This window comes from Salvelinus namaycush, chromosome 3 (genome assembly GCF_016432855.1).
Source record: "Salvelinus namaycush isolate Seneca chromosome 3, SaNama_1.0, whole genome shotgun sequence".
Lineage (NCBI taxonomy): Eukaryota > Metazoa > Chordata > Actinopteri > Salmoniformes > Salmonidae > Salvelinus > Salvelinus namaycush.
Genome location: NC_052309.1, coordinates 9495084 through 9518521, shown reverse-complemented (window position 1 = coordinate 9518521; position 23438 = coordinate 9495084). Strand labels below are relative to the sequence as shown.

Sequence of the window (23438 nt, the reverse complement as noted above, 5' to 3'; positions counted from 1 at the left end):
TGTAATGGCAGTAATGATCACATGACCAGTAATTAAAAGGGTATGTTAGAACCAAGGTAGGCCGAGGGGTCAGGCCTGAGGTCATGCACCTCTGACATCTGACCTTTTTGACAGGTCTGGTCACCTGACCCCGCTCCCTGATAGAGAGGCCGTTTTAGAGAAGGATAAGGATCTTAAGGGCTGAGAGGTACAGGCAAGGTCCTCAGGGTGACACACAAACACACACACACACACACTGAGATCCTCAGTGTCACCAAGCTGTCACCAGAAATCTAATTCTGTCACTGCGGCGACCGCAAGGACAAAGTAAAACCCAGAGCCAGGTGGCAGGATCTGAGAGGTGGACCAGATTCCTTTCTCCTCTCAGCTTCCTGCATCTCCTCTCAGCTTCCTGCATCTCCTCTCAGCTTCCTGCATCTCCTCTCAGCTTCCTGCATCTCCTCTCAGCTTCCTGCCTCCCCTCTTAACCCCCTGCCTCCCCTCTTAACCCCCTGCCTCTCCCCTCAACCCCCTGCCTCTCCCCTCTTAACCCCCTGCCTCTCCTCTCCCCTCAACCCCCTGCCTCACCTCTCAACCCCCTGCCTCTCCTCTCAACCCCCTGCCTCTCCCCTCAGCCTCCAGCCTCTCCTCTCAACCCCCTGCCTCTCCTCTCAACCCCCTGCCTCTCCTCTCAACCCCCTGCCTCACCTCTCAACCCCCTGCCTCACCTCTCAACCCCCTGCCTCTCCTCTCAACCCCCTGCCTCTCCTCTCAACCCCCTGCCTCTCCTCTCAGCCTCCAGCCTCTCCTCTCAACCCCCTGCCTCTCCTCTCAACCCCCTGCCTCTCCTCTCAACCCCCTGCCTCACCTCTCAACCCCCTGCCTCACCTCTCAACCCCCTGCCTCACCTCTCAACCCCCTGCCTCACCTCTCAACCCCCTGCCTCACCTCTCAACCCCCTGCCTCTCCTCTCAACCCCCTGCCTCTCCTCTCAACCCCCTGCCTCTCCCCTCAACCCCCTGCCTCTCCTCTCAACCCCCTGCCTCTCCCCTCAACCCCCTGCCTCTCCTCTCAACCCCCTGCCTCACCTCTCAACCCCCTGCCTCTCCTCTCAACCCCCTGCCTCTCCTCTCAACCCCCTGCCTCTCCCCTCAACCCCCTGCCTCACCTCTCAACCCCCTGCCTCTCCTCTCAACCCCCTGCCTCTCCCCTCAACCCCCTGCCTCTCCACTCAACCCCCTGCCTCACCACTCAACCCCCTGCCTCACCTCTCAACCCCCTGCCTCACCTCTCAACCCCCTGCCTCACCTCTCAACCCCCTGCCTCTCCACTCAACCCCCTGCCTCTCCACTCAACCCCCTGCCTCACCTCTCAACCCCCTGCCTCTCCTCTCAACCCCCTGCCTCTCCACTCAACCCCCTGCCTCTCCCCTCAACCCCCTGCCTCTCCTCTCAACCCCCTGCCTCTCCTCTCAACCCCCTGCCTCTCCCCTCAACCCCCTGCCTCACCTCTCAACCCCCTGCCTCTCCTCTCAACCCCCTGCCTCTCCCCTCAACCCCCTGCCTCTCCCCTCAACCCCCTGCCTCACCTCTCAACCCCCTGCCTCTCCACTCAACCCCCTGCCTCTCCACTCAACCCCCTGCCTCTTCACTCAACCCCCTGCCTCTCCCCTCAACCCCCTGCCTCTCCCCTCAACCCCCTGCCTCACCTCTCAACCCCCTGCCTCTCCACTCAGCCTCCAGCCTCTCCACTCAGCCTCCAGCCTCTCCTCTCAACCCCCTGCCTCTCCACTCAACCCCCTGCCTCTCCACTCAACCCCCTGCCTCACCTCTCAACCCCCTGCCTCACCTCTCAACCCCCTGCCTCTCCTCTCAACCCCCTGCCTCTCCACTCAACCCCCTGCCTCTCCTCTCAGCCTCCTGCACCTCCCCTCAGTCTCCTGCCTCTCCCCTCAGCCTCCTGCCTCTCCGCTCAGCCTCCTGCACCTCCCCTCAGTCTCCTGCCTCTCCCCTCAGCCTCCTGCCTCTCCCCTCAACCCCCTGCCTCTCCCCTCAACCCCCTGCCTCTCCACTCAACCCCCTGCCTCTCCTCTCAACCCCCTGCCTCTCCTCTCTTCACAGCCTCCTTCCTCTCCTCTCCTCTCAGCCTCCTGCCTCTACTTTCTTCACAGCTCCCTGCCTCTCCTCTGAGCCTCCTGCCTCTCCTCTCAACCCCCTGCCTCTCCTCTCAGCCTCCTGCACCTCCCCTCAGTCTCCTGCCTCTCCCCTCAGCCTCCTGCCTCTCCCCTCAGCCTCCTGCCTCTCCCCTCAGCCTCCTGCCTCTCCGCTCAGCCTCCTGCCTCTCCCCTCAGCCTCCTGCCTCTCCCCTCAGCCTCCTGCCTCTCCCCTCAACCCCCTGCCTTTCCCCTCAGCCTCCTGCCTCTCCCCTCAGCCTCCTGCCTCTCCCCTCAGCCTCCTGCCTCTCCCCTCAGCCTCCTGCCTCTCCCCTCAACCCCCTGCCTTTCCCCTCAGCCTCCTGCCTCTCTCCTCATTCTCCTGCCTCTCCGCTCAGCCTCCTGCCTCTCCCCTCAGCCTCCTGCCCCTCCCCTCAACCCCCTGCCTCTCCCCTCAGCCTCCTGCCTCTCTCCTCATTCTCCTGCCTCTCCCCTCAGCCTCCTGCCTCTCCTCTCCTTGCAGCCTCTCCTCTCCTTTCAACCTCCTGCTTCCTCTCAGCCTCTTGCCTTTCCCCTCAGCCTCCTGCCTCTACTCACCTTGCAGCCTCCTGCCTCTCCTCTCCTTTCAACCTCCTGCTTCCTCTCAGCCTTCTGCCTCTACTTTCCTCACTGCTCCCTGCCTCTCCTCTTCTCCTCTCAGCCCCCTGCTCCTCCTCTCCTTCTCTCTTATTTTCCACTCTCTACCACCCTGTTCTTCCCAGGAGCTCTACCAGTCTCCCACTGAGCTATCTTACATCACTGGTAGATTAGCATTGAGGTAATGTTTGTATTACTCTACTTTAGTCTGTACAAGCTACTTTACAGAGGCAAGCAGGTGTTACAGTAATGTGAGTCCCTCCTTTAGTCCCAGGGACTTTACTCTGCTCAGAATCAACCAGTTGTTTTCTACTGTGGCTTCAGTAAGAGAGAGGCGTACAGCAGAGCCACTGTTTACAGGCAGTACACACCCACACACATAGTCTGTATAGTGCATATACAGTGAAACACACAAGCTCAAACTCTCTCTCTTTTTCTCACTCACACACACACACACACACACACACACACACACACACACACACACACACACACACACACACACACACACACACACACACACACACACACACACACACACACACCCACACACATAGTCTGTATAGTGCATATACAGTGAAACACACAAGCTCAAACTCTCTCTCTTTTTCTCACTCACACACACACACACACACACACACACACACACACACACACACACACACACACACACACACACACACACACACACACACACACACACACACATATCCTTCCCTTTTTTGTAAGCACTGTAGTTGTGTGGTTGTGCAGTTCTATAAATGTACTTGGTTCCAGAGCCTGGTTCCTATGTGTGTGTGTCTTTCACTGTGTATGCACTATACAGTGTGTGTGTGTGTGTGTGTGTGTGTGTGTGTGTGTGTGTGTGTGTGTGTGTGTGTGTGTGTGTGTGTGTGTGTGTGTGTGTGTGTGTGTGTGTGTGTGTGTGTGTGTGTGTGTGTGTGTGTGTGTGTGTGTTTTATATAGCGCTCAGGTGCAGGATTAGAGATTAACTCTAACAACAAACACACACACACTGACAGACAGCACAGAGCTTCAGTGTTTTTCAAACAGCCGTGGAGTGAGGGCATTTTTCTCTCTCACTCAACTGCTACAGTCGACTACTTGGCCCTTTCAGTAGATCGTGTGAATGTGATAGTGTGGGAATTCAGTTCTAGCTTACAAAAGAAGTTCTCTCACAAATAAACAAAAACATTTTTGGAATATGAAAATACAATTTTTATTCAAGCTTTATATAATGATCACATGTACACAGACACACACTGCTTAGTGCACACAGTTTATTTCATCAGCACGTTGGAAGACTTGGAGTTTTAGGGATGACTCTTTCAGATCCGGGTAGACACATACTTAGGATGAAGATACTCTCATCCTGTCATAGGTTGTGTCAGTAGTGTCCAGTTTGCTAGTCTCCAAGTCTGCTGTCGTTCCGGGACAGCAGCTGTCGTTCCGGGACAGCAGCTGTCGTTCCGGGACAGCAGCTGTCGTTCCGGGACAGCTGCTGTCGTTCCGGGACAGCAGCTGTCGTTCCGGGACAGCAGCTGTCGTTCCGGGACAGCAGCTGTCGTTCCGGGACAGCAGCTGTCGTTCCGGGACAGCAGCTGTCGTTCCGGGACAGCAGCTGTCGTTCCGGGACAGCAGCTGTCGTTCCGGGACAGCTGCTGTCGTTCCGGGACAGCAGCTGTCGTTCCGGGACAGCAGCTGTCGTTCCGGGACAGCAGCTGTCGTTCCGGGACAGCAGCTGTCGTTCCGGGACAGCAGCTGTCGGTCCGGGACAGCAGCTGTCGTTCCGGGACAGCTGCTGTCGTTCCGAGACAGCTGCTGTCGTTCCGGGACAGCTGCTGTCGTTCCGGGACAGCAGCTGTCGTTCCGGGACAGCAGCTGTCGTTCCGGGACAGCAGCTGTCGTTCCGGGACAGCAGCTGTCGTTCCGGGACAGCAGCTGTCGTTCCGGGACAGCAGCTGTCGTTCCGGGACAGCAGCTGTCGTTCCGGGACAGCAGCTGTCGTTCCGGGACAGCAGCTGTCGTTCCGGGACAGCAGCTGTCGGACTGGGACAGCAGCTGTCGGACTGGGACAGATTGAGTCTCTGTCTAGACGGGCACCTCCTGACTTCAACCCTCTAATTTTATCACAGTGCCTGCCTGCCGTTCTGTCTCAACCTCACTATGGACTGTGGACCCGCCTTAATCTCATTTGCCACAAAACGCACACACTCACATACACACACACACGCACATTCAAATATTGAAGGCTAGCATTGAAAGTCATGTAGGCTGTGCTGTTCCAGATACAAACACCCACTAGCTCCTGAGCCATGATAGCAGGGGTGTCAGTAATGTAGCCAGGTTACCCACTATAGCTGAATCTGCAGTCATCACTGGGTTCATGATGGACCGCTCTTCCACAACAGACCCGGTTCTGTACTGTGGTCTGAGCCGGAGGAAATCACAGCCGGCTAAATAGATCTCATTTACAACGTGCTGCCTGCTGGAGAAAGAGCATATTTACACCCCTACACACACACACACACACACAGGAGGGGAGGGGAGAGAGGAAGAGGGGAGGGGAGAGAAGAGGAGGGGAGGTAAGGGGAAGGGAGGGAAGAGGACGGGAGGGAGGGAAGAGGACGGAGGGGAGAGAAGAGGAGGGGAGGTAAGGGGAAGGGAGGGAAGAGGACGGAAGGGAGGGGGAGGGAAGAGGACGGGAGGGGAGAGAAGAGGACGGGAGGGGAGAGAAGAGGACGGGAGGGGAGAGAAGAGGACGGGAGGGGAGAGAAGAGGACGGGAGGGGAGGGAAGAGGACGGGAGGGAGGGAAGAGGACGGGAGGGAGGGAAGAGGACGGGAGGGAGGGAAGAGGACGGGAGGGGAGACAAGAGGAGGGGAGAGAAGAAGAGGGGAGACAAGAGGAGGGGAGAGAAGAGGAGGGGAGGAAAGGGGAGTGAAGGGTAGGGAAGGGAAGGGAGGGGAGGGGAGGGAAAGGAGGGGAGGGAAGGGGAGGCAGAGCATCGAAATAAATGTTAATGAAGCTTGTTTTGCGTCGCACAGACAGATGCATGGTTGTTCATGGGTTTTTATTAAATGGGAAGAGGTGCTATACTGTACATGCAGGATGACCTTCAAGTAGCTCGTGCTTGACACATTTGCAGGTTTGTGTGTAGACGGATAAGTGAACCCATATGAGAAAGTTACTATTTTGTTTTTATTGGGTATTTCAGCTATCACCTGACTGGTACTGTCATCAAAGATGCCTTTGTTCCATGACTAGAGCTGTAAGCAGACAGAGGCTATGGGGAGCCTTCACCTCTGTGTCTACTGTACGTACATCTGTAGATGTTGTCCAGTTACAGTGGGTCTGTCTGTCCCTACAGATCAGCCAGAAGAAGCTGAAGAAGTATGAGAAGGAATATCACAGCATGAGAGAGCAGCAGGAGCAGCAGGAGGCTCCCATTGAGAGATATGAGGTACGGACACTCAACCAATTCATCAATCAATGTGTTAGATTGTTTACCTGCTTTCAGTCCTTCTATTGTATTGACTTTTGTTATCTTCTCCCAAGAGAGATGGTAATCACAGAACATTTCAGTGATCCAGGGAGTCCAGTTCGTCTCTGAAATAGACTGTGTACACATGCACCTACTTGTACACATATCCAATCCCAGCCCAGTGGAATCCATTAGCTAGTTGTAATGCCATTCATGTCTGCAGTGCAGGTGAATTTGTGTACTGCAGACAGGTCCATTTTTTTATCAAGGTTCTCAGAGGTTGTTATTTACAAGAATAGTGTAACATTATATATGTCACCAGTCCACTGAAACAGGAAGACGATCTGACGATTTTCAGTAGAGCTCTCTCTCTCTCGCTCTCTCGTCTTTCAGCAACAGGCTACTCTCTCTCTCTCTCTCTCTCTCTCTCTCTCTCTCTCTCTCGCTCTCTCGTCTTTCAGCAACAGGCTACTCTCTCTCTCTCTCTCTCTCTCTCTCTCTCTCTCTCTCTCTCTCTCTCTCTCTCTCTCTCTCTCTCTCTCATCTTTCAGCAACAGGCTACTCTCTCTCTCTCTCGTCTTTCAGCAACAGGCTTCTCTCTCTCTCTCGTCTTTCAGCAACAGGCTACTCTCTCTCTCTCTCTCGTCTTTCAGCAACAGGCTCTCTCTCTCTCTCTCTCTCGTCTTTCAGCAACAGGCTCTCTCTCTCTCTCTCTCTCTCTCTCTCTCTCTCTCGTCTTTCAGCAACAGGCTCTCTCTCTCTCTCTCTCTCTCTCTCTCTCTCGTCTTTCAGCAACAGGCTCTCTCTCTCTCTCTCTCTCTCGTCTTTCAGCAACAGGCTCTCTCTCTCTCTCTCGTCTTTCAGCAACAGGCTCTCTCTCTCTCTCTCTCGTCTTTCAGCAACAGGCTCTCTCTCTCTCTCTCTCGTCTTTCAGCAACAGGCTCTCTCTCTCTCTCGTCTTTCAGCAACAGGCTCTCTCTCTCTCTCTCTCTCTCTCTCTCTCTCTCTCTCTCTCTTCTTTCAGCAACAGGCTACTCTCTCTCTCTCTCGTCTTTCAGCAACAGGCTCTCTCTCTCTCTCTCTCTCTCTCTCTCTCTCGTCTTTCAGCAACAGGCTCTCTCTCTTGTCTTTCAGCAACAGGCTCTCTCTCTCTCTCTCTCTCTCGTCTTTCAGCAACAGGCTCTCTCTCTCTCTCTCGTCTTTCAGCAACAGGCTCTCTCTCTCTCTCTCGTCTTTCAGCAACAGCCTACTCTCTCTCTCTCTCTCTCTCATCTTTCAGCAACAGGCTACTCTCTCTCTCTCTCGTCTTTCAGCAACAGGCTCTCTCTCTCTCTCTCTCTCTCTCTCTCTCTCTCTCGTCTTTCAGCAACAGGCTCTCTCTCGTCTTTCAGCAACAGGCTCTCTCTCTCTCTCTCTCTCTCGTCTTTCAGCAACAGGCTACTCTCTCTCTCTCTCTCTCTCTCTCGTCTTTCAGCAACAGGCTCTCTCTCTCTCTCGTCTTTCAGCAACAGGCTCTCTCTCTCGTCTTTCAGCAACAGGCTCTCTCTCTCTCTCTCTCTCGTCTTTCAGCAACAGGCTACTCTCTCTCTCTCTCTCTCGTCTTTCAGCAACAGGCTACTCTCTCTCTCTCTCTCTCTCTCTCTCGTCTTTCAGCAACAGGCTCTCTCTCTCTCGTCTTTCAGCAACAGGCTACTCTCTCTCTCTCTCTCTCTCGTCTTTCAGCAACAGGCTCTCTCTCTCTCTCTCTCTCGTCTTTCAGCAACAGTCTCTCTCTCTCTCTCGTCTTTCAGCAACAGGCTCTCTCTCTCTCTCTCTCGTCTTTCAGCAACAGGCTCTCTCTCTCTCTCTCTCTCTCTCGTCTTTCAGCAACAGGCTACTCTCTCTCTCTCTCTCTCTCGTCTTTCAGCAACAGGCTCTCTCTCTCTCTCTCTCTCGTCTTTCAGCAACAGTCTCTCTCTCTCTCTCGTCTTTCAGCAACAGGCTCTCTCTCTCTCTCTCTCGTCTTTCAGCAACAGGCTCTCTCTCTCTCTCTCTCTCGTCTTTCAGCAACAGGCTACTCTCTCTCTCTCTCGTCTTTCAGCAACAGGCTCTCTCTCTCTCTCTCTCTCTCTCTCTCTCTCTCTCGTCTTTCAGCAACAGGCTCTCTCTCTCTCTCTCGTCTTTCAGCAACAGGCTCTCTCTCTCTCTCTCTCGTCTTTCAGCAACAGGCTCTCTCTCTCTCTCGTCTTTCAGCAACAGGCTCTCTCTCTCTCTCTCTCTCTCTCTCTCTCTCTCTCTCTCTCTCTCTCTCTCGTCTTTCAGCAACAGGCTACTCTCTCTCTCTCGTCTTTCAGCAACAGGCTCTCTCTCTCTCTCTCTCTCTCTCTCTCTCTCTCGTCTTTCAGCAACAGGCTCTCTCTCTTGTCTTTCAGCAACAGGCTCTCTCTCTCTCTCTCTCTCTCGTCTTTCAGCAACAGGCTCTCTCTCTCTCTCTCGTCTTTCAGCAACAGGCTCTCTCTCTCTCTCTCGTCTTTCAGCAACAGCCTACTCTCTCTCTCTCTCTCTCTCATCTTTCAGCAACAGGCTACTCTCTCTCTCTCTCGTCTTTCAGCAACAGGCTCTCTCTCTCTCTCTCTCTCTCTCTCTCTCTCTCTCTCGTCTTTCAGCAACAGGCTCTCTCTCGTCTTTCAGCAACAGGCTCTCTCTCTCTCTCTCTCTCTCTCGTCTTTCAGCAACAGGCTACTCTCTCTCTCTCTCTCTCTCGTCTTTCAGCAACAGGCTCTCTCTCTCTCTCGTCTTTCAGCAACAGGCTCTCTCTCTCGTCTTTCAGCAACAGGCTCTCTCTCTCTCTCTCTCTCGTCTTTCAGCAACAGGCTCTCTCTCTCTCTCTCTCTCGTCTTTCAGCAACAGGCTACTCTCTCTCTCTCTCTCTCTCTCTCTCTCGTCTTTCAGCAACAGGCTCTCTCTCTCTCGTCTTTCAGCAACAGGCTACTCTCTCTCTCTCTCTCTCTCGTCTTTCAGCAACAGGCTCTCTCTCTCTCTCTCTCTCATCTTTCAGCAACAGTCTCTCTCTCTCTCTCGTCTTTCAGCAACAGGCTCTCTCTCTCTCTCTCTCGTCTTTCAGCAACAGGCTCTCTCTCTCTCTCTCTCTCTCTCGTCTTTCAGCAACAGGCTACTCTCTCTCTCTCTCTCTCTCTCTCGTCTTTCAGCAACAGGCTCTCTCTCTCTCTCTCTCTCGTCTTTCAGCAACAGTCTCTCTCTCTCTCTCGTCTTTCAGCAACAGGCTCTCTCTCTCTCTCTCTCGTCTTTCAGCAACAGGCTCTCTCTCTCTCTCTCTCTCTCGTCTTTCAGCAACAGGCTACTCTCTCTCTCTCTCTCGTCTTTCAGCAACAGGCTCTCTCTCTCTCTCTCTCTCTCGTCTTTCAGCAACAGGCTCTCTCTCTCTCTCTCTCTCGTCTTTCAGCAACAGGCTCTCTCTCTCTCTCTCGTCTTTCAGCAACAGGCTACTCTCTCTCTCTCTCTCTCGTCTTTCAGCAACAGGCTACTCTCTCTCTCTCTCTCGTCTTTTAGCAACAGGCTCTCTCTCTCTCTCGTCTTTCAGCAACAGGCTACTCTCTCTCTCTCGTCTTTCAGCAACAGGCTCTCTCTCTCTCTTCTTTACTCTTTCCAATCCTCCACTCTTTCCACTCTTCATCTCACTGACTCCTCTTAACTTTCTCTCCCAATATCTCTACTTTCTCCCCCTTTTCCTCTCTTCTCCACTCACTCACTCACTCACTCACTCACTCACTCACTCACTCACTCACTCACTCACTCACTCACTCACTCTTACCTTCCTCGTCTCCTCCGCTGTAGAGGGAGAACCGTCGTCTCCAGGAGGCTAACATGCGTCTGGAGCAGGAGAATGATGACCTGGCCCATGAACTGGTCAGCAGCAAGATCGCTCTGCGCAAAGACCTGGACAACGTAAGACACATCCCACATGTATCCTTTTTTACCTGTGCAAGTCTGTAAACGTGTATGTGTGTTTATACATTTTCTAATACTCTGCTAGGTTTTTCTTGTCATTTGGCATTAGCTAATGTCAGTTGACCTGTTCACCGTACCCATGTGTCTGTCTGTCTGTCTGTCTCTGTCTCTGTCTCTGTCTCTGTCTCTGTCTCTGTCTCTGTCTCTGTGTCTGTGTCTGTGTCTGTCCCTCAGGCTGAGGAGAAAGTAGATGCACTGAGTAGACCTGGTCACCGTACCCATGTGTCTGTCTGTCTGTCTGTCCCTCAGGCTGAGGAGAAAGTAGATGCACTGAGTAGACCTGGTCACCGTACCCATGTGTCTGTCTGTCTGTCTGTCCCTCAGGCTGAGGAGAAAGTAGATGCACTGAGTAGACCTGGTCACCGTACCCATGTGTCTGTCTGTCTGTCTGTCCCTCAGGCTGAGGAGAAAGTAGATGCACTGAATAGACCTGGTCACCGTACCCATGTGTCTGTCTGTCTGTCTGTCCCTCAGGCTGAGGAGAAAGTAGACGCTCTGAACAAGGAGCTGTTGATGACCAAACAGAAGCTGGTGGATTCAGAGGACGAGAAGAGACGACTAGAGGAGGAGTCTGCACAGGTCTGACTGGCTGGCTGGCTGGCTGTCTGGCTGGCTGTCTGGATAGCTAGCTGTCTGTCTGACTGGCTGGATAGCTGGCTGTCTGTCTGACTGTCTGGATAGCTGGCAGTCTGTATGGCTAGCTGTCTGTCTGTCTGGCTGGCTGTCTGTCTGGCTGTCTGTCTGTCTGGCTAGCTGTCTGTCTGTCCGGCTGGCTAGCTGTCTGTCTGGCTAGCTGTCTGTCCGGCTGGCTAGCTGTCTGGCTAGCTGGCTGGCTGGCTGGCTGGCTAGCTAGCTGGCTGACTGTCTGTCTGGCTGTCTGTCTGGCTAGCTGTCTGTTTGGCTAGCTGTCTAGCTGTCTGGCTGACTGTCTGTTTGGCTAGCTGGCTGTCTGTCTGGTTGACTGTCTGGCTAGCTGTATGTCCGGCTGGCTAGCTGTCTAGCTGTCTGGCTGACTCTGTCTGTTTGGCTAGCTGGCTGTCTGTCTATCTGGTTAGCTGTCTATTTAAAATAAAATAAAGATTCCTTTAGTATTGGAAAAGAGAATGGAGGTCCACTGACAATGGACATTGATGTATTGGTTTGATCCATAAATATACCATTGTCCTTTGGAGAGTCACTGAATGTTTTGTCCATCTTCAGATTGCTCGTCTGTTGTTGCACCTTGATTGGAGAGCAGTGTTGTTTCTCTGTTTCTGTCTCTTTAAGACAGAGGGGGATGATGTCTGTGCACTGTGGCCACTGTGTTCCAGGACTTTGGTCCAACACAGGACCTGCCAATACCTGCTTTCTCTACGATATTTCTCATGACATCCACTTACGGGAGAAACAGTCTCTCAAGGGACATCTGTTGCTGTCCTCTTCATGACTACATTACACTCCTCGTTGAGTGTGTCACTACTGTAGGTAGTTTATACAGGCCCAAGGACAGTTGACTGCTGACTGACAGGAGGTTATCATGTAGGTCACAGTAGGCAGCCATGAGTATCATTCATTCAGTGTATAATATCAATGCGTGCGTGTGCGTGTGCGTCTGCGTGTGTGTCCACAGCTGAAAGAGATGTGCAGGCGGGAGCTGGGTAAATCAGAGTCTGAGATAAAGAAGAATGGTTCCATCATAGGAGAGTACAAACAGGTAAGCTGACAGGAGATATACGATTTTTACTTTTGTTCTACGTGTATAAAGTAGTTTAAAATTGTATTCTACATAGTAACATATTTATTACTTACCTAGGGACTGTAGATGTAAATTAGCCATCTAGGTAATTTGTCTACACTATGTTTTGATCACAACTGACAGATAAGGGCCTCCCGAGTGGCGCAGCGGTCTAAGGCACTGCAGACAGACACACACACACAGACACACACAGACACACACACACACACACACACACACACACACACACAGACCGACACAGACAGACAGACAGACAGACAGACAGACAGACAGACAGACAGACAGACAGACAGACAGACAGACAGACAGACAGACAGACAGACAGACACAGGCAGACACAGACAGACACAGGCAGACAGACACAGGCAGACAGACACAGGCAGACAGACACAGGCAGGCAGACAGGCAGGCAGGCAGGCAGGCAGGCAGGCAGGCAGGCAGACAGACAGACAGACAGACAGACAGACAGACAGACAGACAGACAGACAGACACACACAGACCGACACACACAGACACACACACACAGACAGACAAGAGAGACAGACAAGAGAGACAGACAAGAGAGACAGACACAGACAAGAGACACACAGACAAGAGACACACAGACAAGAGACACACAGACAAGAGACACACAGACAAGAGACACACAGGCAAGAGACACACAGGCAAGAGACACACAGGCAAGAGACACACAGGCAAGAGACACACAGGCAAGAGACACACAGACACACAGACAAGAGACACACAGACAAGAGACACACAGACAAGAGACACACAGACAAGACAGACACAGACAAGAGACACAGACACAGACAAGAGACACAGACACAGACAAGAGACACAGACACAGACAAGAGACACAGACAAGAGACACAGACAAGAGACACAGACAAGAGACACAGACACAGACAAGAGACACAGACACAGACAAGAGACACAGACACAGACAAGAGACACAGACACAGACAAGAGACACAGACGAGACAAGAGACACAGACAAGAGACACAGACAAGAGACACAGACACAGACAAGAGACACAGACACAGACAAGAGACACAGACAAGATACACACATACACAGACACACAGACAAGAGACACAGACAAGATACACACATACACAGACACACAGACACAGACACACAGACAAGAGACACAGACACAGACAAGAGACACAGACACATACAAGAGACACAGACACATACAAGAGACACAGACACATACAAGAGACACAGACAAGATACAGACACAGACAAGAGACACAGACAAGAGACACAGACAAGAGACAAGAGACACAGACAAGAGACACAGACAAGAGACACAGACAAGAGACACAGACAAGAGACACAGACAAGAGACACAGACACAGACAAGAGACACAGACAAGATACACACATACACAGACACACAGACAAGAGACACAGACAAGATACACACATACACAGACACACAGACACAGACACACAGACAAGAGACACAGACAAGAGACACAGACACATACAAGAGACACAGACACATACAAGAGACACAGACAAGATACAGACACAGACAAGATACAGACACAGACAAGAGACACACAGACAAGATACAGACACACAGACAAGAGACACAGACAAGATGCACACATACACAGACACACAGACACAGACACACAGACAAGAGACACAGACAAGAGACACAGACAAGAGACACAGGCACAGACAAGAGACACAGACACAGACACACAGATAGACAGACAGGGAACTCCCAGTCAGGCTTTGGCTACCATCCTCACAGGGACGTATAGATTCTCTGAGTCACTCATAGTACAGTGGTTATTTTGAAGGAGGGGGTTTAGCTGTGGGATAAGGGTTTGTTATGAGCAGGTTTTAACATTATTTATATGATCTCTGTCTGTTGTCAACTTTTCACACTTTAGAACCTCTCATTTTAGAGACACTCCCCCCACCCTTCACCCTCCGACCTTTGCCCCCCCCACCCCTACACCCTCCGACCTTTGCCCCCCCACCCCTACACCCTCCGACCTTTGCGCCCCTACACCCTCCGACCTTTGCCCCCCCCCCACCCTTACACAAATCATCAAATAATTTTTTTAAAATTTGTCACATAAACATGGTTAGCAGATGTTAATGCGAGTGTAGCGAAATGCTTGTGCTTCTAGTTCCGACAATGCAGTAATAACCAACGAGTAATCTAACCTAACAATTCCACAACTACTACCTTATACACACAAGTGTAAAGGGATAAAGAATATGTACATAAAGATATATGAATTGAGTGATGGTACAGAACGGCATAGGCAAGATGCAGTAGATGGTATAGAGTACAGTATATACATATGAGATGAGTAATGTAGGGTATGTAAACATAAAAGTGCATAGTTTAAAGTGGCTAGTGATACATGTATTACATAAAGATGGCAAGATGCATATACATTATATTAAGTGGCATTGTTTAAAGTGGCTAGTGATACATTTTTGATCAATTCCCATCAATTCCCATTATTAAAGTGGCTGGAGTTGAGTCAGTATGTTGGCAGCGGCCACTAAATGTTAGTGGTGGCTGTTTAACAGTCTGATGGCCTTGAGATAGAAGCTGTTTTTCAGTCTCTCGGTCCCTGCTTTGATGCACCTGTACTGACCTCGCCTTCTGGATGATAGCGGGGTGAACAGGCAGTGGCTCGGGTGGTTGTTGTCCTTGATGATCTTTATGGCCTTCCTGTGACATCGGGTGGTGTAGGTGTCCTGGAGGGCAGGTAGTTTGCCCCCAGTGATACGTTGTGCAGACCTCACTACCCTCTGGAGAGCCTTACGGTTGTGGGCAGAGCAGTTGCCGTACCAGGCGGTGATACAGCCCGACAGGATGCTCTCGATTGTGCATCTGTAGAAGTTTGTGAGTGCTTTTGGCGACAAGCCGAATGTCTTCAGCCTCCTGAGGTTGAAGAGGCGCTGCTGCGCCTTCTTCACAACGCTGTCTGTGTGGGTGGACCAATTCAGTTTGTCCGTGATGTGTACACCGAGGAACTTAAAACTTACTACCCTCTCCACTACTGTCCCGTCGATGTGGATAGGGGGGTGCTCCCTCTGCTGTTTCCTGAAGTCCACAATCATCTCCTTTGTTTTGTTGACGTTGAGTGTGAGGTTATTTTCCTGACACCACACTCCGAGGGCCCTCACCTCCTCCCTGTAGGCCGTCTCGTCGTTGTTGGTAATCAAGCCTACCACTGTAGTGTCGTCCGCAAACTTGATGATTGTGTTGGAGGCGTGCATGGCCACGCAGTCGTGGGTGAACAGGGAGTACAGGAGAGGGCTCATAACGCACCCTTGTGGGGCCCCAGTGTTGAGGATCAGCGGGGTGGAGATGTTGTTACCTACCCTCACCACCTGGGGGCGGCCCGTCAGGAAGTCCAGTACCCAGTTGCACCCTCCGACCTTTGCGCCCCCCCACCCTCCGACCTTTGCCACCCCCCCCACCCCTGCACCCTCTGACCTTTGCCTCCCCCCACCCCTACACCCTCCGACCTTTGCCCCCCCCACCCCTACACCCTCCGACCTTTGCCCCCCCACCCCTACACCCTCCGACCTTTGCCTCCCCCCCACCCCTACACCCTCCGACCTTTGCCTCCCCCAACCCCTACACCCTCCGACCTTTGCCTCCCCCCCACCCCTACACCCTCCGACCTTTGCCTCCCCCCCACCCCTACACCCTCCGACCTTTGCCTCCCCCAACCCCTACACCCTCCGACCTTTGCCTCCCCCCCCACCCCTACACCCTCAGACCTTTGACTCCCCCACACAGTCCAATACGTCCCCACAAGTTTTGTCTGTCTGTGTGGAGTTGACCTCAGTGCTCTGTTTGACCTTTGACCTCTGTGTTGACCCCTGTAGATCTGCTCTCAGCTCAGTGAGCGTCTGGAGAAACAGCAGATCGCCAACAAGGGAGAGGTGGAGAAAATCCGGGTGAGTCCCCATCATCACATGACCTGACACACGATCACATGACAGACCGCAATCACATCAAACAATCACATGACAGATATGACAAACCACTGTATTAAAACACGTGACGTCACATGTTGATGCTCTGTCTGTGTGGCTGTGTGAGTGTTTGTAGTTGTGCTTAGCGAGTTAACGTATGTTAACTCTGTTGATGTATGGACTGTTTATGTATACAGGTTAGTCTCATGTAGAATGTCAAGTGTGTAGTATCAACAAACATGATTATAGCCTTAGTGTAATTATATGCAAATATTAGTAGTCTAATATGAGGATTATGATAAAGAATCCATTGCGAATCCCTTTTGATGACACAGACAGAGTAGCCCAGTTCTTTGTTTGTGAACAGTGATAGTGGATGGCAAGTACAGCCAGGGCTGTAGTGTTTCTCATGTCCAGGCTAGGCGTGGTGATGGGGCGGAAGAGAAGGCTCTTGAAGCAGCTGAGGACTGTCTCGCCAGTGGAGGAGAGACACTCACCCTGACACTCACCCTGACCCTCACTCTGACCCTGACCCTCACCCTGACCCTCACCCTGACACTCACCCTGACACTCACCCTGACACTCACCCTGACCCTCACCCTGACACTCACCCTCACCCTGACACTCACCCTCACCCCGACCCTGACACTCACCCTGACACTCACCCTGACACTCACCCTGACACTCACCCTGACCCTCACCCTGACACTCACCCTCACCCTGACACTCACCCTGACCCTCACCCTGACCCTGACACTCAGCCTGACACTTAAAACCTCTTCTCATCCCCTTGCTAGCTTCCTTACAACCACACTGTCCATTACAGCAGCAGCAGCCTGTACTTACTCAATCCCACACCGCCCGGGGGGCTTATATACTCCCTTAAAAGATTGCCAATAGTACTGTTTGTCCATTTTGAAACGCCGTAGCCAGTATACGCTTCCTCAAAATAGCCAGCTTTAATCTAAGATAATTCAAGATGTCATTTATTTTGACGTTTTTGCCAAAGAAATCTTAGTCATGCAATTTTACATCTAACTCATATTTCTTTCAGTTAAAAAATTAAAACGAGTAGTCTCTCATTGAATGACAACAAAGATTTTATTGAAGAATCACTACTGTTGACCAATCACCGACGAAGGGGTGTAGACTTCGGCTTACCTCCAGAAAAAAAATGTGTGTGCCCAAACAGCCGAAAAAACGCTAACCGAAGTCCAAAACAAACAAAAACATCACAAAATGTCTTCATAATATATACACAAACTCTACCGAACTGTTTCAGCAGGGAAGCTTCCGGACGCCTTTAGATGCTCTGTGGTGTAGTGTTATAACCTGTACCTGATTTATATAGTATAGTGTTATAACCTGTACCTGATTTATATAGTATAGTGTTATAACCTGTACCTGATTTATATAGTATAGTGTTATAACCTGTACCTGATTTATATAGTATAGTGTTATAACCTGTACCTGATTTATATAGTATAGTGTTATAACCTGTACCTGATTTATATAGTATAGTATTATAACCTGTACCTGATTTATATAGTATAGTGTTATAACCTGTACCTGATTTATATAGTGTAGTGTTATAATCTGTACCTGATTTATATAGTGTAGTGTTATAACCTGTACCTGGTTTATGTGGTGTAGTGGAATAACCTGTACCTGGTTTATATAGTGTGGTGGAATAACCTGTACCTGGTTTATATAGTGTGGTGGAATAACATGTACCTGGTTTATATAGTGTAGTGGAATAACCTGTACCTGATTTATATAGTGTAGTGTAGTGGAATAACCTGTACCTGATTTATATAGTGTAGTGTAGTGGAATAACCTGTACCTGATTTATGTGGTGTAGTGTAGTGGAATAACCTGTACCTGATTTATATAGTGTAGATTTATGTAGTGTAGTGGAATAACCTGTACTTGATTTATGTGGTGTAGTGGAATAACCTGTACCTGGTTTATATAGTGTAGATTTATGTAGTGTAGTGGAATCACCTGTACCTGATTTATATAGTGTAGTGGAATAACCTGTACCTGGTTTATATAGTGTAGATTTATGTAGTGTAGTGGAATAACCTGTACCTGATTTATATAGTGTAGTGGAATAACCTGTACCTGATTTATATAGTGTAGTGGAATAACCTGTACCTGGTTTATGTAGTGTAGATTTATGTAGTGTAGTGGAATAACCTGTACCTGGTTTATATAGTGTGGTGGAATAACCGGTACCTGGTTTATATAGTGTAGTGGAATAACCTGTACCTGGTTTATGTGGTGTAGTGGAATAACCTGTACCTGGTTTATGTAGTGTAGATTTATGTAGTGTAGTGGAATAACCTGTACCTGGTTTATGTAGTGTAGTGGAATAACCTGTACCTGGTTTATATAGTGTGGTGGAATAACCGGTACCTGGTTTATATAGTGTAGTGGAATAACCTGTACCTGGTTTATGTGGTGTAGTGGAATAACCTGTACCTGGTTTATGTAGTGTAGATTTATGTAGTGTAGTGGAATAACCTGTACCTGGTTTATATAGTGTGGTGGAATAACCTGTACCTGGTTTATAGAGTGTGGTGGAATAACCCGTACCTGGTTTATATAGTGTAGTGGAATAACCTGTACCTGGTTTATATAGTGTAGTGGAATAACCTGTGACTTGGTCTAACCCGTAGAAGGCTGTGAGAAGTACAGAGTCCTCCTTAACAAGTAGGTTCATCTCTAATGGGATAAGGTTAGGGTTAGAGATGCAATGTTGTAACCTGGCCTATGATGTCTCTCTCTCCCCCAGCTGAAGGTGGAGGGCTGTGAGAAGTGCTCTATCCTCTTCAACAAGGAGGGTCGTCTAAAGGCAGTGAAGAAGATGGAGGGCAGCGAGGAAGAGACGGATGAGGAGAAGGAGGGTCTGAAGAACCAGCTCAGAGAGATGGAGCTGGAACTGGCCCAGACCAAACTACAACTGGTGGAGGCAGAGTGCAAGATACAGGTACTGACCCTGACCAATGATACAGGTACTGACCCTGACCAATGATACAGGTACTGACCCTGACCAATGATACAGGTACTAACCCAGACCAATGATACAGGTACTGACCCTGACCAATGATACAGGTACTGACTCTGACCAATGATACAGGTACTGACCCTAACCCAGACCAATGATACAGGTACTGACCCCTGACCCAGACCAATGATACAGGTACTGACCCTAACCCAGACCAATGATACAGGTACTGACCCCTAACCCAGACCAATGATACTGGTACTGACCCTAACCCAGACCAATGATACAGGTACTGACCCTAACCCAGACCAATGATACAGGTACTGATCCTAACCCAGACCAATGATACAGGTACTGACCCTAACCCAGACCAACGATACAGGTACTGACCCTAACCCAGACCAACGATACAGGTACTGACCCTAACCCAGACCAATGATACAGGTACTAACCTTGACCTTGACCCTAACCCAGACCAACGATACAGGTACTGACCCTAACCCAGACCAACGATACAGGTACTGACCCTGACCCAGACCAATGATACAGGTACTGACCCTAACCCATACCAATGATACAGGTACTGACCCAGACCAATGATACAGGTACTGACCCAGACCAATGATACAGGTACTGACCCCTAACCCAGACCAATGATACAGGTACTAACCTTGACCTTGACCCTAACCCAGACCAACGATACAGGTACTGACCCTAACCCAGACCAACGATACAGGTACTGACCCTGACCCAGACCAATGATACAGGTACTGACCCTAACCCATACCAATGATACAGGTACTGACCCTAACCCATACCAATGATACAGGTACTGACCCAGACCAATGATACAGGTACTGACCCAGACCAATGATACAGGTACTGACCCCTAACCCAGACCAATGATACAGGTACTGACCCCTAACCCAGACCAATGATACAGGTACTGACCCTAACCCAGACCAATGATACAGGTACTGACCCCTAACCCAGACCAATGATACAGGTACTGACCCTAACCCAGACCAATGATACAGGTACTGACCCCTAACCCAGACCAATGATACAGGTACTGACCCTAACCCAGACCAATGATACAGGTACTGACCCCTAACCCAGACCAATGATACTGGTACTGACCCCTAACCCAGACCAATGATACAGGTACTGACCCCTAACCCTAACACAGATCAATGATACTGGTACTGACCCCTAACCCAGACCAATGATACTGGTACTGACCCCTAACCCAGACCAATGATACAGGTACTGACCCCTAACCCAGACCAATGATACTGGTACTGACCCCTAACCCAGACCAATGATACTGGTACTGACCCCTAACCCAGACCAATGATACTGGTACTGACCCCTAACCCAGACCAATGATACAAATACTGACCCTGACCCAGACCAATGATACAGGTACTGACCCAGACCAATGACACAGGTACTGATCAATGATACAGGTACTGACCCTAACCCTAACCCAGACCAATGATACAGGTACTGACCCCTGACCAATGATACAGGTACTGACCCTAACCCAGACCAATGATACAGGTACTGACCCTGACCCAGACCAATGATACAGGTACTGACCCCTGACCCAGACCAATGATACATGTACTGACCTCTAACCCAGACCCAGACCAATGATACAGGTACTGATCTCTAACCCTGACCCAGACCAATGATACAGGTACCTCTGACCCTAACCCAGACCAATGATACAGGTACTGATCTCTAACCCTAACCCAGACCAATGATACAGGTACTGACCCCTGACCAATGATACAGGTACTGACCCCTGACCCAGACCAATGATACATGTACTGACCTCTAACCCTGACCCAGACCAATGATACAGGTACTGATCTTGAACCCTGACCCAGACCAATGATACAGGTACTGACCTCTGACCCTAACCCAGACCAATGATACAGGTACTGACCTCTGACCCTGACCCAGACCAATGATACAGGTACTGAACTCTGACCCTAACCCAGACCAATGATACAGGTACTGACCTCTAACCCTGACCAATGATACAGGTACTGATCTCGAACCCTGACCCAGACCAATGATACAGGTACTGACCTCTGACCCTAACCCAGACCAATGATACAAGTACTGATCTCTAACCCTAACCCAGACCAATGATACAGGTACTGAACTCTGACCCTAACCCAGACCAATGATACAGGTACTGACCTCTGACCCTAACCCAGACCAATGATACAGGTACTGACCTCTGACCCTGACCCAGACCAATGATACAGGTACTGACCTCTGACCCTAACCCAGACCAAAGAACTCACCTGGCTATAGCAACCGATGTCTACTGATATCACTTAATTTAAATTCAGCTACTATATCCTAACAATTCATGAATTAATTCCTGAAGGGAATTTGAGGCAATACAAGTTTGAATGATTTCTAGTCTGTCTCCTGTACCATTACCCAAGGCTAGCTATGCTGCCCCTTGCCCAACCTCCTTCCTGTATGTTTTCTTCCCTGCAGGACTTGGAGCACACCCTGGGTCTGGCCCTGAACGAGGTCCAGGCAGCCAAGAAGACCTGGTTCAACAGAACCTTAACCTCCATCAAGACCGTGACGGGAGCACAGGGGAAGGAGACTACCTAACCTGAGACCCCCCTCCTCTCCTCCTCGACCACAGACCGTTCCCTGCTGCTCCCAAACCTCGACCCGTTCCTCTCCCAGCCTCCCCCCTCCTCCCCCTGGTCAGGGGTACCAGCCACTAACTTGACCGGAGCGAACCAAACCACAACAGGAGTTTTAAATAAGGACTGAGCTCACTGCCCCAAACTAAATTATATACTTAATTAAAAAAGAAACAGAAAAGAAAAGAGTCTTCAACATTAGTCTTTATACTACTGATATTTAACAGGTCAGGAAGGAGTTGTAGAGAGTTACCTGAACTGTCCTCTTTCCAGACATGGGAAATCCAGCACTCCATTTTACTGTCCTCTCTCCAGACATGGGAAATCCAGCGCTCAATTTTACTGTCCTCTCTCCAGACATGGGAAATACAACACTCCATTTTACTGTCCTCTCCAGACATGGGAAATACAACACTCCATTTTACTGTCCTCTCTCCAGACATGGGAAATACAACACTCCATTTTACTGTCCTCTCTCCAGACATGGGAAATCTAGCGCTCCATTTTACTGTCCTCTCCAGACATGGGAAATCCAGCACTCCATTTTACTGTCCTCTCTCCAGACATGGGAAATCCAGCACTCCATTTTACTGTCCTCTCTCCGGACATGGGAAATACAACGCTCCATTTTACTGTCCTCTCTCCAGACATGGGAAATCCAGCACTCCATTTTACTGTCCTCTCTCCGGACAAGGGAAATACAACACTCCATTTTACTGTCCTCTCTCCAGACATGGGAAATCCAGCGCTCCATGTTACTGTCCTCTCTCCAGACATGGGAAATACAACACTCCATTTTACTGTCCTCTCTCCAGACATGGGAAATCCAACACTCCATTTTACTGTCCTCTCTCTAGACATGGGAAATACAACACTCCATTTTACTGTCCTCTCTCCAGACATGGGAAATACAACACTCCATTTTACTGTCCTCTCTCCAGACATGGGAAATACAACACTCCATTTTACTGTCCTCTCTCCAGACATGGGAAATCCAGCACTCCATTTTACTGTCCTCTCTCCGGACATGGGAAATACAACACTCCATTTTACTGTCCTCTCTCCAGACATGGGAAATACAACACTCCATTTTACTGTCCTCTCTCCAGACATGGGAAATACAACACTCCATTTTACTGTCCTCTCTCCGGACATGGGAAATACAACACTCCATTTTACTGTCCTCTCCAGACATGGGAAATACAGCTCTCCATTTTACTGTCCTCTCTCCAGACTACTTGCACCAACAACAACTCCAACTGTAATCTAGGTACTACCAGAGCTAACTAACAGCCTCCTTTTCAAACTGAGCTTTTCTCATTTCTGTTCTATGATACCTTTCTTTTTCTATATATGTGTGATTCTGAACATGCTTATGAATAAACATGATGAGTGAAAACTGAGCACACCAGAGTGTATGTATGGGTGTGTTTATTAATGTGTGTGTTAATGTGTATGTGAGTGTTAAGGGGAGTGTGTGTGTTAATGTCTGTGTGTGTGTGTGTGTGTGTGTGTGTGTGTGTGTGTGTGTGTGTGTGTGTGTGTGTGTGTGTGTGTGTGTGTGTGTGTGTGTGTGTGTGTGTGTGTGTGTGTGTGTGTGTGTGTGTGTGTGTGTGTGAGTGTTAAGGGGAGTGTGTGTGTTAATGTCTGTGTGTGTGAGTGTTAAGGGGAGTGTGTGTGTTAATGTGTGTGTGAGTGTGCATGTACAGGTAACTGACAAAATAATGGAAGCGATTAAATGAGGGATAGAAAGTATTTAGAAAGCAGGTGCCTC

At 50.0% G+C, this 23438-nt stretch overlaps 1 protein-coding gene across 3 annotated transcripts in view; it reads left to right on the top strand.

Annotated features, from left to right (window-relative positions):
- Positions 1 to 23072, top strand: part of LOC120044909 (rab GTPase-activating protein 1-like) — a 161748-nt gene extending 138676 nt beyond the window's left edge. For all 3 annotated transcript variants that reach the window (XM_038989642.1, XM_038989640.1, XM_038989643.1), the window contains 7 exons: positions 6137 to 6229; positions 10085 to 10195; positions 10733 to 10837; positions 11868 to 11951; positions 15881 to 15952; positions 18768 to 18962; positions 21504 to 23072. In XM_038989642.1, the coding sequence (XP_038845570.1) occupies positions 6137 to 6229; positions 10085 to 10195; positions 10733 to 10837; positions 11868 to 11951; positions 15881 to 15952; positions 18768 to 18962; positions 21504 to 21626 (783 nt within the window). In that variant the 3' untranslated portion in view covers positions 21627 to 23072. The remainder of the gene's footprint in view (positions 1 to 6136; positions 6230 to 10084; positions 10196 to 10732; positions 10838 to 11867; positions 11952 to 15880; positions 15953 to 18767; positions 18963 to 21503) is intronic.
- The last annotated feature ends 366 nt before the right edge of the window (positions 23073 to 23438 follow it).